Genomic DNA, 11,743 nt, shown 5'->3' on the forward strand with positions numbered 1-11,743 from the left:
CGGCAGACGAGAGAACGAGTGAACGGCTAGCTCCACACTTAGGGGCTCAGAACAGGGTTTCCCCTCTTTTCTTCCCCTTTGCCGAAAGCAGAGCTGTCTTTCTGGGAAGCTTTGGATGAAAGCAGCGAAGAACGCCAGGGTGAGGGCCTGTGTGCTGGCCTCCAGCAGCCCCTGCAAGGAGGTCCAAGGGCCGGGCTGCGGGGTCCTGGGGAGTCAGGGGCCTTCTGCCTGAAGGTTGCTGGTCTGCTCTCTGACGGCATAACGGGCCCTCCGTAGCGGGGACCCCAGGACGGCCGAACCAGCTCCCTGGGAGGCTCAGAGGACCCCAGAGCCAGGCAAGGTCCCCCGCAACCTGGCTCAGCCCTCAGCTCAGCGACCCCCTCCATCAAGAGGTGCTGGGTGCGTGTGTCTGAGCCTGAGCCTTGGGGATGTGGGGCTTCTGTTGTAATGCGCCGTCACCCAGGTGTCTCCCATCCACCCCACAGGCCCAGCAGCACGCAACCACGGTTCTCCGAGCAGCACTGGGGTTAAGGACCCCCCCCTCCCAGGCAGCCCGGTCTCCCGACTCCCTCCTGGGCTCGGATCCCTGAGGCTGTGGGGTCCCAGTGCCGGGAAGGGAAGCTGGGGAGACGGGCTAACTGGGGACCCAAGGAGGCGGCTGATGGCGGACCCTGAAGGGCTTTGGGCTTTGGCAAGTGCATTGAATCCCTTAAGTGAGGAAGGCGGGCTGGGGCCAGGGTTGGGAGTTGGGGCTGGGGAGGCCTGCCAGAGGGCGAGGTCGCACAGTCGGGAAGGTTTGGGCACTTCCGTGGGCTCCGCCAGGAACGGAGCAGGAGCGGAGCCGGGTTTGGGCACCTGGTGCGGGGCTGTGAGGCCTGAGGCTCCTGGCCATCCGCAAGAAAATGCGGGCCAAAGCGCCGGTCCAGTAGCGCCGGGTGCCGGCCTCCCACCTTCTGGGTTCCCAGGAGCTTCTCGTCAGACCCGGGGGAGGTGAGGCACCACAGCTCCTCACTCACTGGTGCATCGGAAAGTAGCCTTGAAGGTGCCCCTCAGCCCCCTGCCCACTAGCCACTTGTTTGGATAGGGATGCCTCACGCCCAGGCCTGACCCCCTTTCTGTATCCAGCGGAGGCTGCAAAGCGAAGGGGACTCCGATGAACCGGTCCCCCTCAAACCACCGGAGAGAGGATTCGGGGTCCCTCTGGGAAGAGGCTGGAATGGGGAAGGGGGCTTCTGTGAGACCCTCCATAGAGCACCAGTCACCACCCCCATTTGCCAGGAGCCGGGCTCTTCCCTCAGCGCCAGTTTGCCGCTGTTTTGATCGATGGTAAATTTCAAGTTCAAGATTTCCCCTTGACCATCTAGAGCGCTCCCATGCTGGCCGCCCCTCACCCCGCTTCTTTCTCCCAAGCTCATCTTTCACTGGAGTTTCCAAAACTCCACTTCTTTTCCAAGAGTAACCCAAGCTGCAGGGGAAATATTTCAAAGTATTTTGCAGTTTTCAATGGTCCGCGCCCCCCCACCCCCCCTCCCCCCGCTGAATCTGGCCAAAACTCTTGATTGATTCGCATTGAAATAATAAAAATCAGCAGCCTTCCTCCCCCCATTTGGGTGGCATTTTTTGAGCAAAGCCCAACGAAGAACCCAGAGAGATTGCCTCTTGAAATAATTAAATTGGGACAAACTTTACTGCAATAAAACAAATGTTTAATTTAATTCGGAATAAGAGATAAGAAATAACTCTTCAATAAAATATATAAAATTATACAAGACACCCTTTCAAAGGGATGAAGTATACTGGTTGGGGGGAGGTGGGGCGGGGAGATGGATGGGAAGATGAAATACCAGGGAGCTAAGTGGGCTGTGAGACACCCGGGTTCTTAGCAAGTCAAAACATGGCTTCACCCTAGGCCCCCAACATGTTAAAAAAGGATATAAATTTTCCTAATACGTTTAGCATATACAATAGGTACACACACAGAGAAAGCAGGATTTTTTCTTTCTTTCTGGATCTACTCATTGTCCAAGAATATGTAGCATATAGGTAATGGTTACAAGACATTTATTTAAGCAGAGAATTAACTACACCCCTCCCCCCCGCATCACTTTTGCAACGTGTGAGGACTGACCTAGAGCATTTCACAGAAACCATCAATTCCTCCGGACAATGATCTGAAATGGAGTTAAGCAACGGCCTGGAGGGAAGTACTTCCATTTCCCACTTTGCCCCAGGCTGGCTCAGTCTTCTCAGCCCCCTTTTATTGATCTTACAAAAAAAAAAAAAAAAGTAAACGTTTAACTGGGTAACAATGTAGCAATGTGCAGGGGGGCAAACAGCCCAATATGTAGCCTCTAATGAATCGGGTGCATGGAAGACTGTACCGCGGCCTGTGCCTGTCACTCAGGAACCTCTCCCTATCGATGGCCTATGCACTTTGTCTAATTCTAATATCTGTTTTCCTTAAGCAAAAGCCAATCGTCCCACCAAAATCACTACATTTCAGCAATTTTAGAAAACAATTTGTCTCCCCCTCTAAGAAGAAAAAAAAACCCACACAAATGAACGTCAGCAGTCTGTTAGGGTGATAGATATAAAAAAGTATAGATATAAATTTCGCCTTTCAAAATAACTTGGATTTTGACGTCTGCTGTAGAAAAATGCGTTCTGTTTCGTGACATATATTTATATATAAAAACCATCAGAGCCGATCTTTGGGGGAGGAGGAGGGGGTGTCTGGGAAATGACACCAAGAACACGGAGCTTGGGGTCTCCAGCCCCCAGGACGAATGCGGCGGCGGCGGCCCCCAGCCTGACTGCTGGGGTGGTGCGTGTGAGGTTGGCAGAGCCGGGCGCTTCCTGGCGAGGGCGGGGGGCCATGGAACAAGCCCCGTCCGGGAGTCCACGGCGCGGTCGTCCTTAGGAGAGATGGTACATGCCATACCCCACAGGCGTCGCGTAGAGTCCCACGGGCGGGATGGGGAGCACAGGTCTATGGAAAGGGTAGGACGCTCCGTAGAGGGAGGCTGCCTGCAGCGGCGAGTTGATGGGGAAAGGGAGGCTGAAGCCGGAGGGCAGCATGGGCTTCGCGGCCATTTTCAGCTTTTCCAGTTCGGCCTCCTGCAGTCTTTTCGCCTTGGCCCTCCGGTTCTGGAACCAGATTTTGACCTGGGTCTCTGTGAGGTTCAGCGAGCTGGAGAACTCGGCGCGCTCGGCGATGGAGAGGTACTGCTTCTGCCGGAACTTGCGCTCCAGCGCCAGGAGCTGGGACGTGGTGAAGGGCGTGCGCGGCTTCCGGTTGGTCTTGTGCTTGCGCAGGGTGCAGGTGGTGGGGCTCAGGTGTCCTGGGGGCAGAGAGGGAGCGGTTAGCACGGCCAGGCCCTCTCCCAGGGGTCCCGCGCCAGGGCCCCCTCTCCATCTTTCCGACACCTTTGTCAAAGGTGTGGGTGGTTTCTTTTTGGGGGGGGAGGGGGAGTAGGATGGAGGACCATATTTAAATAGATAAATTACTTCATTTTAAAAAATTGATATTTAAGTAGATAAATTACTTCATTTTAAAAAATTGATATTTAAGTAGATAAATTACTTCATTTTAAAAAATTGATATTTAAATAGATAAATTACTTCATCTTAAAAAATGGAGGCTTTTGCTAAAACGTTTGGGAATTTAACGGTGTAACAGAACTTTATGGGAAATACACAGCCTTAGAGCAATGGAAATAGAACTCCTAAGAACAGACCTCTCCTACGTCAAGGGAGACAAGTGGTTGGTTCCTAAGATCAAAACCCCATCTCTTCTGAGCTTAATTTCTCCTCGTTAAAATGGGGGGGGGGGGGGGGGTTTCAATTGGTTAGAGCATCTTCCTGAAAAGCCAAGGTTTGGGTTGGACCCCGGGTCAGGGCACATACAAGCATTAACCAATGAATGCACAAGTAAGTGGAACAACACATCAATGTTTCTCTCCCTCCCTCCCTCTTCTTCTCTTGCTCTAAAACCAGAAATCAATAATATGGGGGGATGGATTCCGAATAGTCCTCCCTTCCCGTGGATGCTGACAAAATCGCATATGGGAAAGAAAATGAAAAGGATCTTATAAAAGCGAGCCGGCTCCCTCTCTGCCCCAGGACGCGTTGGGCTGCATCCGCACACTGGCGGAGGGTAACCCTGCAGACAGGGTCTGGGGTAAATTAATAGCATCTTGCGAGGGGGGAGCAGCCCCACGCAGTAAACCGCCACAGCTGTCATTCCATCCCGTCTACAGATGATAAAACTTGAACATCACTTTACAGATGTGGGCTGAGCTTTTTGGCCGGGTGCTTCTGGAATATAAACTGTACCAAGAAGGAGAGAAAAATTAGCTCGCCCATAAACGTAAATGTCAGGGGAAATCACGCCGCCTGGGGATGGAGAGCATGTGATGACATCTTAGTCATCCGGGCCCATTATGCGATGGTGTGGAGCCAACGTGTAAATGCTTCGTTTGTCGCCAGGGTTCGGAGAGAGGCAATAACAAGGCAAATGAAGGTACGCCAGCAGCATCAGACTCCGTGCCTCACGGGACTCGATGACAGAAGCCACGGGACTGACCGGGCACCTCGCAGGCAGTCCCAGGGCATCAGCTCACTTAGGGCTTCCTTCCTTGAGGGGAGGGGAAGGGGAAGGGGGAGGGGGAGGGGGAGGCAGGAGGCGCTGGGGGGCAGGTTGCTAAACAATTAACTGCCTGCGTTTGGCTTTTACGAGCTATGCTAATTTTCCAAGTGGAGCCGCAGTTACAAGGACTGCAAGGACTCAGGGGGAGAATGTCGCATTTCTTGTTTTGTTACTTTGGTGGCCCAAGAGTTTACACTTCATAAGGGAGGGTGACACAGCACAGGTCCCAGCCCAGCCGCCGCTTCCAGCAAGCAGTGGACCTGTCCCGGGTGACATGACCAACCATCACGTTAAGTGACTGAAAGAAAGAGGTAGTGGGTTCGGCAACCAACCAGAAAGCCAGCAATCTGGGAGGGGTGGGCGAGAAGGACCACAGAGAGGTACCTTCTGCAAATGCTAATCCCCAAGTGAACCCGCTCCTTAACTGACAAATAAACCTAACCACACCGTCGGCGCCTCCAGGACCCGGGACGTCCTCAGCCTCGTGAACGGCCGGGCCCAGGAGGACCTGAGGGCGGGGGCTCGGGTCCCCAGCTCCCGGGGTCTCGGCGGGATCCTGCGCTAAGTGGGAAAGCAACTCCAGTTCCCGGCACGGTCCCTCCTGGGGGCTGCGTGTGAGTTATGAAATCCGGGAGATGGGGATCGCACACGGGCATCAAAGCAGAAAAGTTGGGACGCTTCCTCTCGGCCCCCCACTCCTCCTCCCACCTCCCCCCATTTTAAACCAGGCAGAGGAAGGATGCGATTATACAAAGCAAAACAGCATTTATCCCACTTCCTCTGAATAACAAAACCAGGCCCGGGCGGGTGGCTCCCTCCCGCCCCAGGCTCCCTCCCCAGAAGCTCCCGGGACCTGGCTCCTACCCCCCGCACTCCTGTGGCCTCTGCAGGCCCCAAGCACCAATAACCCACTTTTTGTTTTAAAATGAAGTCCTTTCTCGGAATCTCCAGCTTTTCTTATGGGAAGGTCAGCTCCAGGGCCCAAGGCGACCTTACTCAGCAGGGAAGCTGGGTTATGCTTTGTGGTGGGGTTGTTTACCGAGGTCATTGGGGGAATGGCCGTCCCAGAACCTGGAGGCCTAAGGAAGTGGGACTTCTGACCTCTGGACATGTCTCCCTGGAAGGCCCGAAAGCTGCCTATGCCCCGGGGCATATGGGCCCAGGCCTAGGAACCCGTGGGGCACTCAATAGCTGTCAAACATATGAAGTCCCTTAAAGTTCCCGAGCCTCTATTTCCCCATCAATAAAATGGGTAAGCAATACTGATCACGCAGTGAGGTTCAGGGCAAGGCATGTTAGAATGTCCAGATGAGCCCTGTCATTCCGTGGCGCCCAGTTTCTTTCTGTGAAGCCCAAGCTGGGTGTGTTGAATCCTCTGAACTCGGCTGCAAAGTCCTCATCTGTTCCCAGGAGGCCGGCTCTGGCCACAGAGATCAGATAAGATAACTCGGTTAAAAGTGCTATAAAGCACTGAGCAAACTTGTATTTAAATTCTTTGAGTCCTTAATCTCCACGCCCTTTGAATCTTTTGGAGTTTCTATCAGGGTGGGGAGAGACGCCGGAGGGGACAGCCTCCGACGCCGGGGAAGATGGCCTGGTTTTGTTCACAAAATACTGTGCACCTCCAGCCTCCAGGGCTGACGGATGGCAGTGGAGAGAGGCGTCTCCTGACTTTGCATGAAAAGTCCCTCCACAAGCCCCCTCTTGCCCACCTTGCCCAGAGGTACAGCGGGCAGAGAACTCTTAAAGGCCTGGAGAGGGACGTAAAAGTTGTGGGGAATGACTTCCAACCTGCAGAAGGCCCCAGGGCCCCAACACGGAGGCTGAAGCTGAGGACACCACCCCTCTCCTGGGCCGACTCCCGGCCCGCCCCCCTCATTGCAGGAAGCGGGGTGCAGGTGTGAGGACCTCTGCTGGGTCCCTCTGGGGAGAAGGATCCAAGGTCTGAGGCCAGGGCACCCCAGAGCAGCCTGGCTCAGACACCAGGGCCCCGGCCCACTTCGGCCACTGCCAGTCAAGTCAGTCTTCTTAAAATAAAGTCTGGGTGTCTGAGAAAGGGGGCAGCCCCAGGTCCCCGCCTCTGCCTGCGCCTCGGGGCTCCAGCGATGACTGGGGTCTGCTGAGATGGGCGCCCAGGGAAGCCTTTCATGATCACTGAGCCAAGCGGGACACCCCTGCTTCAGCCCGGGCCCGCTCCCAGCGAAGCTCGGGACTTCTTCGGCGAGGAGCCGGTGGCGGGGACATCAGCCCCGCATCAGCCTCTGCCGCCTTCCCTTCGCGAGGTCCTGCTTCGACGCCCCGGGACCCAGGGGAGATCAGGATGTCCACCCAATATCGGGCTAGGTTTCAGCTGGCTCGTCGTTAAAAGGAGGGCATACCTCGCGGGGCTGTGAACTTCACACCCCCCTTCGCTCCCCAGACCCGGGTGGCAGCGAAACAAAAGTAAGCCAAGTGGCCGAAGTGCAGGGCCGGGGGCTAGAGAAAACCAAGGGAGGCGACCCGCAAACCCAGCGAGGGTTCGCCCGCCCCGGACCAGCGAGTCCTCAGCAGCGCGCGGCCCTCTGCACAGCGAGGGGACCCGGGCCACGCGCTGCGCAAGTGCCCACGGGTGTCCAGGATGCAGCCGGCGCGCGGAACTCGGGGGATACCCGGGGGCCCGAACCAGCTGCGCCTGCTCTCCGGGGCGCACGGTGCCGAGGGCTCTCCGAACCCCCTGCCTGGAAACCCGCCCCGGCTCCCTCCAGCACCCGGCGTCCCCGCCCGGGCGCGCACTCACTCGGCGGCGGCGAGTATCTGCCGGGCTCCTGCATCCACGCCGCTCCGTCTTCGGAGTTTTCCGACTTGACCGAGGCGGTCTCGAAGGGCTTGACCAGCGACCCGGGGCTGTGCGCTTCGCGGGCGCCGTGTCCCGGCAGCAGCAGCGGCCGCAGGGTGGCCGCGGCGGAGGCGCTTTCGGCGGGCCGCGGGGACGCCTCCTTGGGCGGCTTCTTGTCCGACATGAGCGCCTCCACGCTGAAGGGCAGGCTGGAGACCTTGACGCGGCGCTCCTCCGCCGCCCCCTCGGCGCCCCCAGGGCCGGGGCCCGGCCCGGCCCCTAGCGCCGGGCCCTCCTCATCCGACGAAAACAGGTCCTTGCCTTTGGACGGAGAAGCCATGACTTCTCTGCCCCACGTAGGTCCCAGCGCGCGACTCGGCTGGCAGCCCGGCAGCGGCGACTCAAACTTTTTGGGGGGGAGACGGGAGGGGCGCGCCGGGAGCCGAGCCTTTCCTCCAAGGGGAAGTGGGAGACTCGGGCCCGCCAATCCGCGCCGGCCCTGGCGTTGACGTCACGAACGCTCGCCTCCCATTGGCTCTGGCGGCAGAGGCTGGTCCTTTCTCCCCTCCCCCCTGTTTGAAATAAATTAGGAGTTAATTACAGGAGCAGTCAGCAGAGTTGTTATTAGGCGATCCCTCAAGGGTTATAATCACGCCAAAGCTGAAAAGTCCAAGGCGTAATTAAGGCCGATTATTTAAAGAGGAAGTTCTCCGAGTCCCATTTCTTCTCTCTTTTGACCCCTCTTTTGAAAAGGCGCCCCGGGTCTGTATCACACCCCCCCCCCAACCCCCACCCTCACGCCGCTGGAACGCGTTTCAAGTCTGCAGCTAATATTGCAAAAACATGTAGGAAGCGCCTACTATGCGCCAAAGCTGGGCTACCTGCGCAACTCTAGATGTCGGCACTGAACCGGGCCAGCCCCCCTCGCGAAAGGGAGTAGCAATCGGGGGGCTCCACGGAGGAGTTCGCTCTCAGTGAGCGCCCATGGGCGCCCGCTGTTACCTAAGCGCCTGGCAGAGGAGAGGCCACAGAAAGCCCCAGAGTGGGTCAGGGGCTGCCCTCTCCCGCAAGGTCCCGACTGGACAAACGAAGACAATGCTCCCCACGTCTTCCACGCGAGGAGGAAAACAGTGCACTCTTGGAATCCCTGGGGTTCCTTTTCCCTGAACCCCCTTTCTGGCGGCTCCTGCCGGCCTTTTCCTCCAGCCCAGGCGCAGTCTGTGTTCCTGCGTTTGTCTGGGCCTGTGTTTGTCCTGTGCGTTTGGGTGCCAGTGTTTGCCTTGGAGGAGGACAAGGGAAGAACAGGCACGATAGTATCTAAGCCTTCCTCCCTCCTGCGAGTTTCAGAGACACAGGGCTCCCAGGTTGCACACCCCAGGCCTCTGGACCTTTTGGGGAAGCACATTTTCATACATTACACCTGGTTTTAAAAGGAAGGAAGGAAAAGAGAGAAAGAGAGAGAGAGAGATCTCACCCCACTCCCAATTGGACCTGGGGAATTCCATCTCAAGCCTTACTGACAACTGCCTCTGCTTCTTGGACCAGGGAAGGGGAGAGCGAGCTTCACTGCACAGAGGCCTGAGATGTCTGCAGGCCGCTGGGCCAAGACTCTGATGACTCCTGGGTGGCAGCTGCTTTTCCCTGCATCGGAACCATTTTTTCTGCAAGTGAGGAGGGAAATAGAAGTCCCCCAGCTCAGGGCGGTGCACACAGCACCAGTTACCAGAGCCTTGTAAGGAAGGGACATTGTTTGTGGTACTGAAATGGCCAAGGCTTGGAGGCTCCTAGCACTTCAAGTCTTAGAAACTTGACCCCCAGACCCACTGCCAGAGCACCTCTCTGATGCCCTGCTCCCCCGCCCCCCCCCCCCACCTCTGCCTGGAGTGAAACTGCCCGGTAGGGTAGGCAAACAGGCATTATCTGAATCTCCAAGGATAAAAAGAGCCTGCATGGCCGGCTAATTCGGCGTGATTAGAAACTATCCTGGAAACTTAAAGAGTAAAGAACTCCTAACCACGGCCTTCTAAACCCTCTGGTCCCTCCCCCTCCACGAGGAACAAGCACATTCTTTTCTCTTTTTTTCTTCAACAAAGTGGAAAATCAGAGAAAGTTAAACAACAACAACTATGAGAGCTATCTGGAGACGTGTGCATTTCCCCCTGAGTCACATCTGATGATGGTTGGCTTGATATGAATCTCAAATACCGGACAGGTAAAGCCAGATGATGACCTGTGCCTCCAAGAGAGGCGCCCTGCCCGGTGCAGGCTGCATGTCTTGGAAGCAAACCTGAAATTCGTTGAGCCCCCAGGTGCCACAGTGCACCAAAGGCTCCGGCTGTCAGTTGGGCTGTACCCAGCCACTGCTTTATAGCTCTGCAAACTCCTTGTTCATATTTATCCATTTCCCAGGCTCATTCCTGTGAAATTAAAATAAAAAGCCACAGTGCTGGAGCCCTTTTATTTTGATGGATGAACTTTTCAGGAAAAGGGGAGGCCATGTTCTCCTGGTGTCCAGACAGGAAAAGAAATGCATGAGGCCAGAAATAGGAAAATGGTAGAGATGAAAACAAAACAAAACAAACAAACAAACTCCTGGTGCTGGAAGCCAGGGTGCCAAGCTGCCTGTGAATAGGAGAGATGCCCAGGGGCAAGCAGCCTGCCCAAGAGTCTTCTGCAGCTCCCTCCCCAGCGTCCTGCTGGGGTGGGGACATTCAGGAAAGGGACTCACTTCTGCTGGGAAAAGGGTGGGACTTCAGCACAGGGGGAACCCTTTCGGAGGAGCGCTGTCAGGCACTCCTGCGGAGGCTGCGTTTTCCTGGGCGTCCTGGCCGGGACCTTGGGCACCTCACTCTGCCTCCCCCCCGCCCCCCAGCCTGCTTCTTAGTCCCTGAAGTAAGAGAGAAGCCCTACCTGAGACGGTTCTTATGGTGATTACATTCAATAGGCTACGTAAAGGTCTAGGGGAATCAATAGAAAACATTGTATATCCAAAGCGGTAACCATCTATCCACTGCTTTCTCCCGGCCCGCTCTCCAAAACCAGGCGCACCGCCGCCTGCGCCTGCCTGCAGTTCACTGTGGCTTCTTTGTAAAACCTCCCGGGCTGAGAACTTGGGGCGGCTGGGGACGTGCGTCCCTCAGCGGAGTCGGTGCAGCCCGTAGCGGAGGGCCGGCGTTGGCACTCAGGGGGGCACTCCCTAAGGTGACATACTCGTAGGCGGGAAGGAGGGCTCCCAGCAGGAGCTGTCACACCAAGCCTCAGCGCTCCAGGGCGCGTTAGTGCCTGGACCGGTCCCCCGCATCTCATCTGTCCTAACACACCGTTCGGGGCGGGAATATTTTCTCTCCATTTCCCAGGTGAAAAGCCCAAGGTTAGGGCGCACTGAGTGTGCAGCCCCAGGTCACGCAGGTAAGAAGTGGGGGACCCGGGGATGGCCGGGCGCGGCCCAAGCCCCGGCGCGCACATCCGCAGCCTCCACGTTCCGCGCCCCCGGGCAGTTTGCACGCGCCGGGGCCCCGTGTGGAGCAGCGGGCACGCGCACCGCGAGTCCGGGGCGAAAACTCGCCTGCAAACCGTGGAGGACGCACGCGGACCGCAGCGTTAGCAACGCCCGGACGGAGCGCCGGGTCCCCGCGGCTGGGAGGAGGCGGGGGAGGGGCGAGGGAGGGGGCCGTAGACGGGCCTGGGCTGCGGGCAGGCGCCAGGCGCGGGGAGATGAAAGGCGGGCTCCGGGGAAGGGGCTGCGCCGGGTGACCGGCTCCAGCCGCGCCGGGCGCCCCGCCCCCGCCCCGCCCCGCCCCGGCTGCCCCGGGCAGAGGCGGCTGCCCGCTCCGGAGCCGCGTTAATTGCTCTCGGCCCCGGCACTCAGCCTGCACGGAGCCGGGACAACCTCGCTCCGGGAGGAATGACAATTCGCCCTAATGGGACAACCTCGGTCCCACAGGAGTGACAATTCCTCCTAATGGGCCGCTCGTTAGCGGCCTATCCTCTCGAACCCGGGTATCAGAAGCGGGCAGACTAGCGGGCGCCAACGCCTGCCTGGAATGCCACGGCACAGCCACCCCCGCCCCCAAACCCATCCCTTCGCTGTGTGGCCTCGGGCTAAAGGCTGCCCCTCTCTGAGCTCCTTTTTCTTACCTGTGTGTGAAGACCAGGACTGGGAAGGTCAGACCTCGGGGGGCGGGCCTGCTTGCAGGCGTTTGCGAGGTCCCTTTCTGAGTTAGGGAGCTGACGGGGAGAAAACCGGCAGCAGGTCCTGCCTGAGGTTCTGGGGGATGAAT

At 57.5% G+C, this 11,743-nt stretch overlaps 1 protein-coding gene across 1 annotated transcript; it reads right to left on the reverse strand.

Annotated features, from left to right (window-relative positions):
- Window positions 1-1,696: 1,696 nt before the first annotated feature.
- MSX2 (msh homeobox 2) lies at window positions 1,697-7,822 on the reverse strand. The gene is made up of 2 exons (XM_070417070.1): window positions 7,425-7,822; window positions 1,697-3,341 (listed from the first exon to the last, which is right to left on the reverse strand). The coding sequence occupies exons 1-2, from the start codon at window positions 7,801-7,803 to the stop codon at window positions 2,917-2,919; spliced, it is 804 nt and encodes a 267-aa protein (XP_070273171.1). The 5' UTR covers window positions 7,804-7,822; the 3' UTR covers window positions 1,697-2,916.
- Between the last annotated feature and the right edge of the window lie 3,921 nt (window positions 7,823-11,743).

The sequence above is a fragment of the Myotis yumanensis genome, unplaced genomic scaffold (assembly GCF_028538775.1).
Source record: "Myotis yumanensis isolate MYYU_CA2020_CCGP unplaced genomic scaffold, mMyoYum1.0.hap1 SCAF_5, whole genome shotgun sequence".
Lineage (NCBI taxonomy): Eukaryota > Metazoa > Chordata > Mammalia > Chiroptera > Vespertilionidae > Myotis > Myotis yumanensis.

Coding starts and splice junctions, on each gene's coding strand:
- MSX2 (XM_070417070.1), bottom strand. CDS start 7,803: ATGGCTTCTCCGTCCAAAGGCAAGGACCTGTTTTCGTCGGATGAGGAG. Junction 3,342..7,424: donor CAGATACTCGCCGCCGCCGA/GTGAGTGCGCGC, acceptor CTCTGCCCCCAG/GACACCTGAGCCCCACCACC.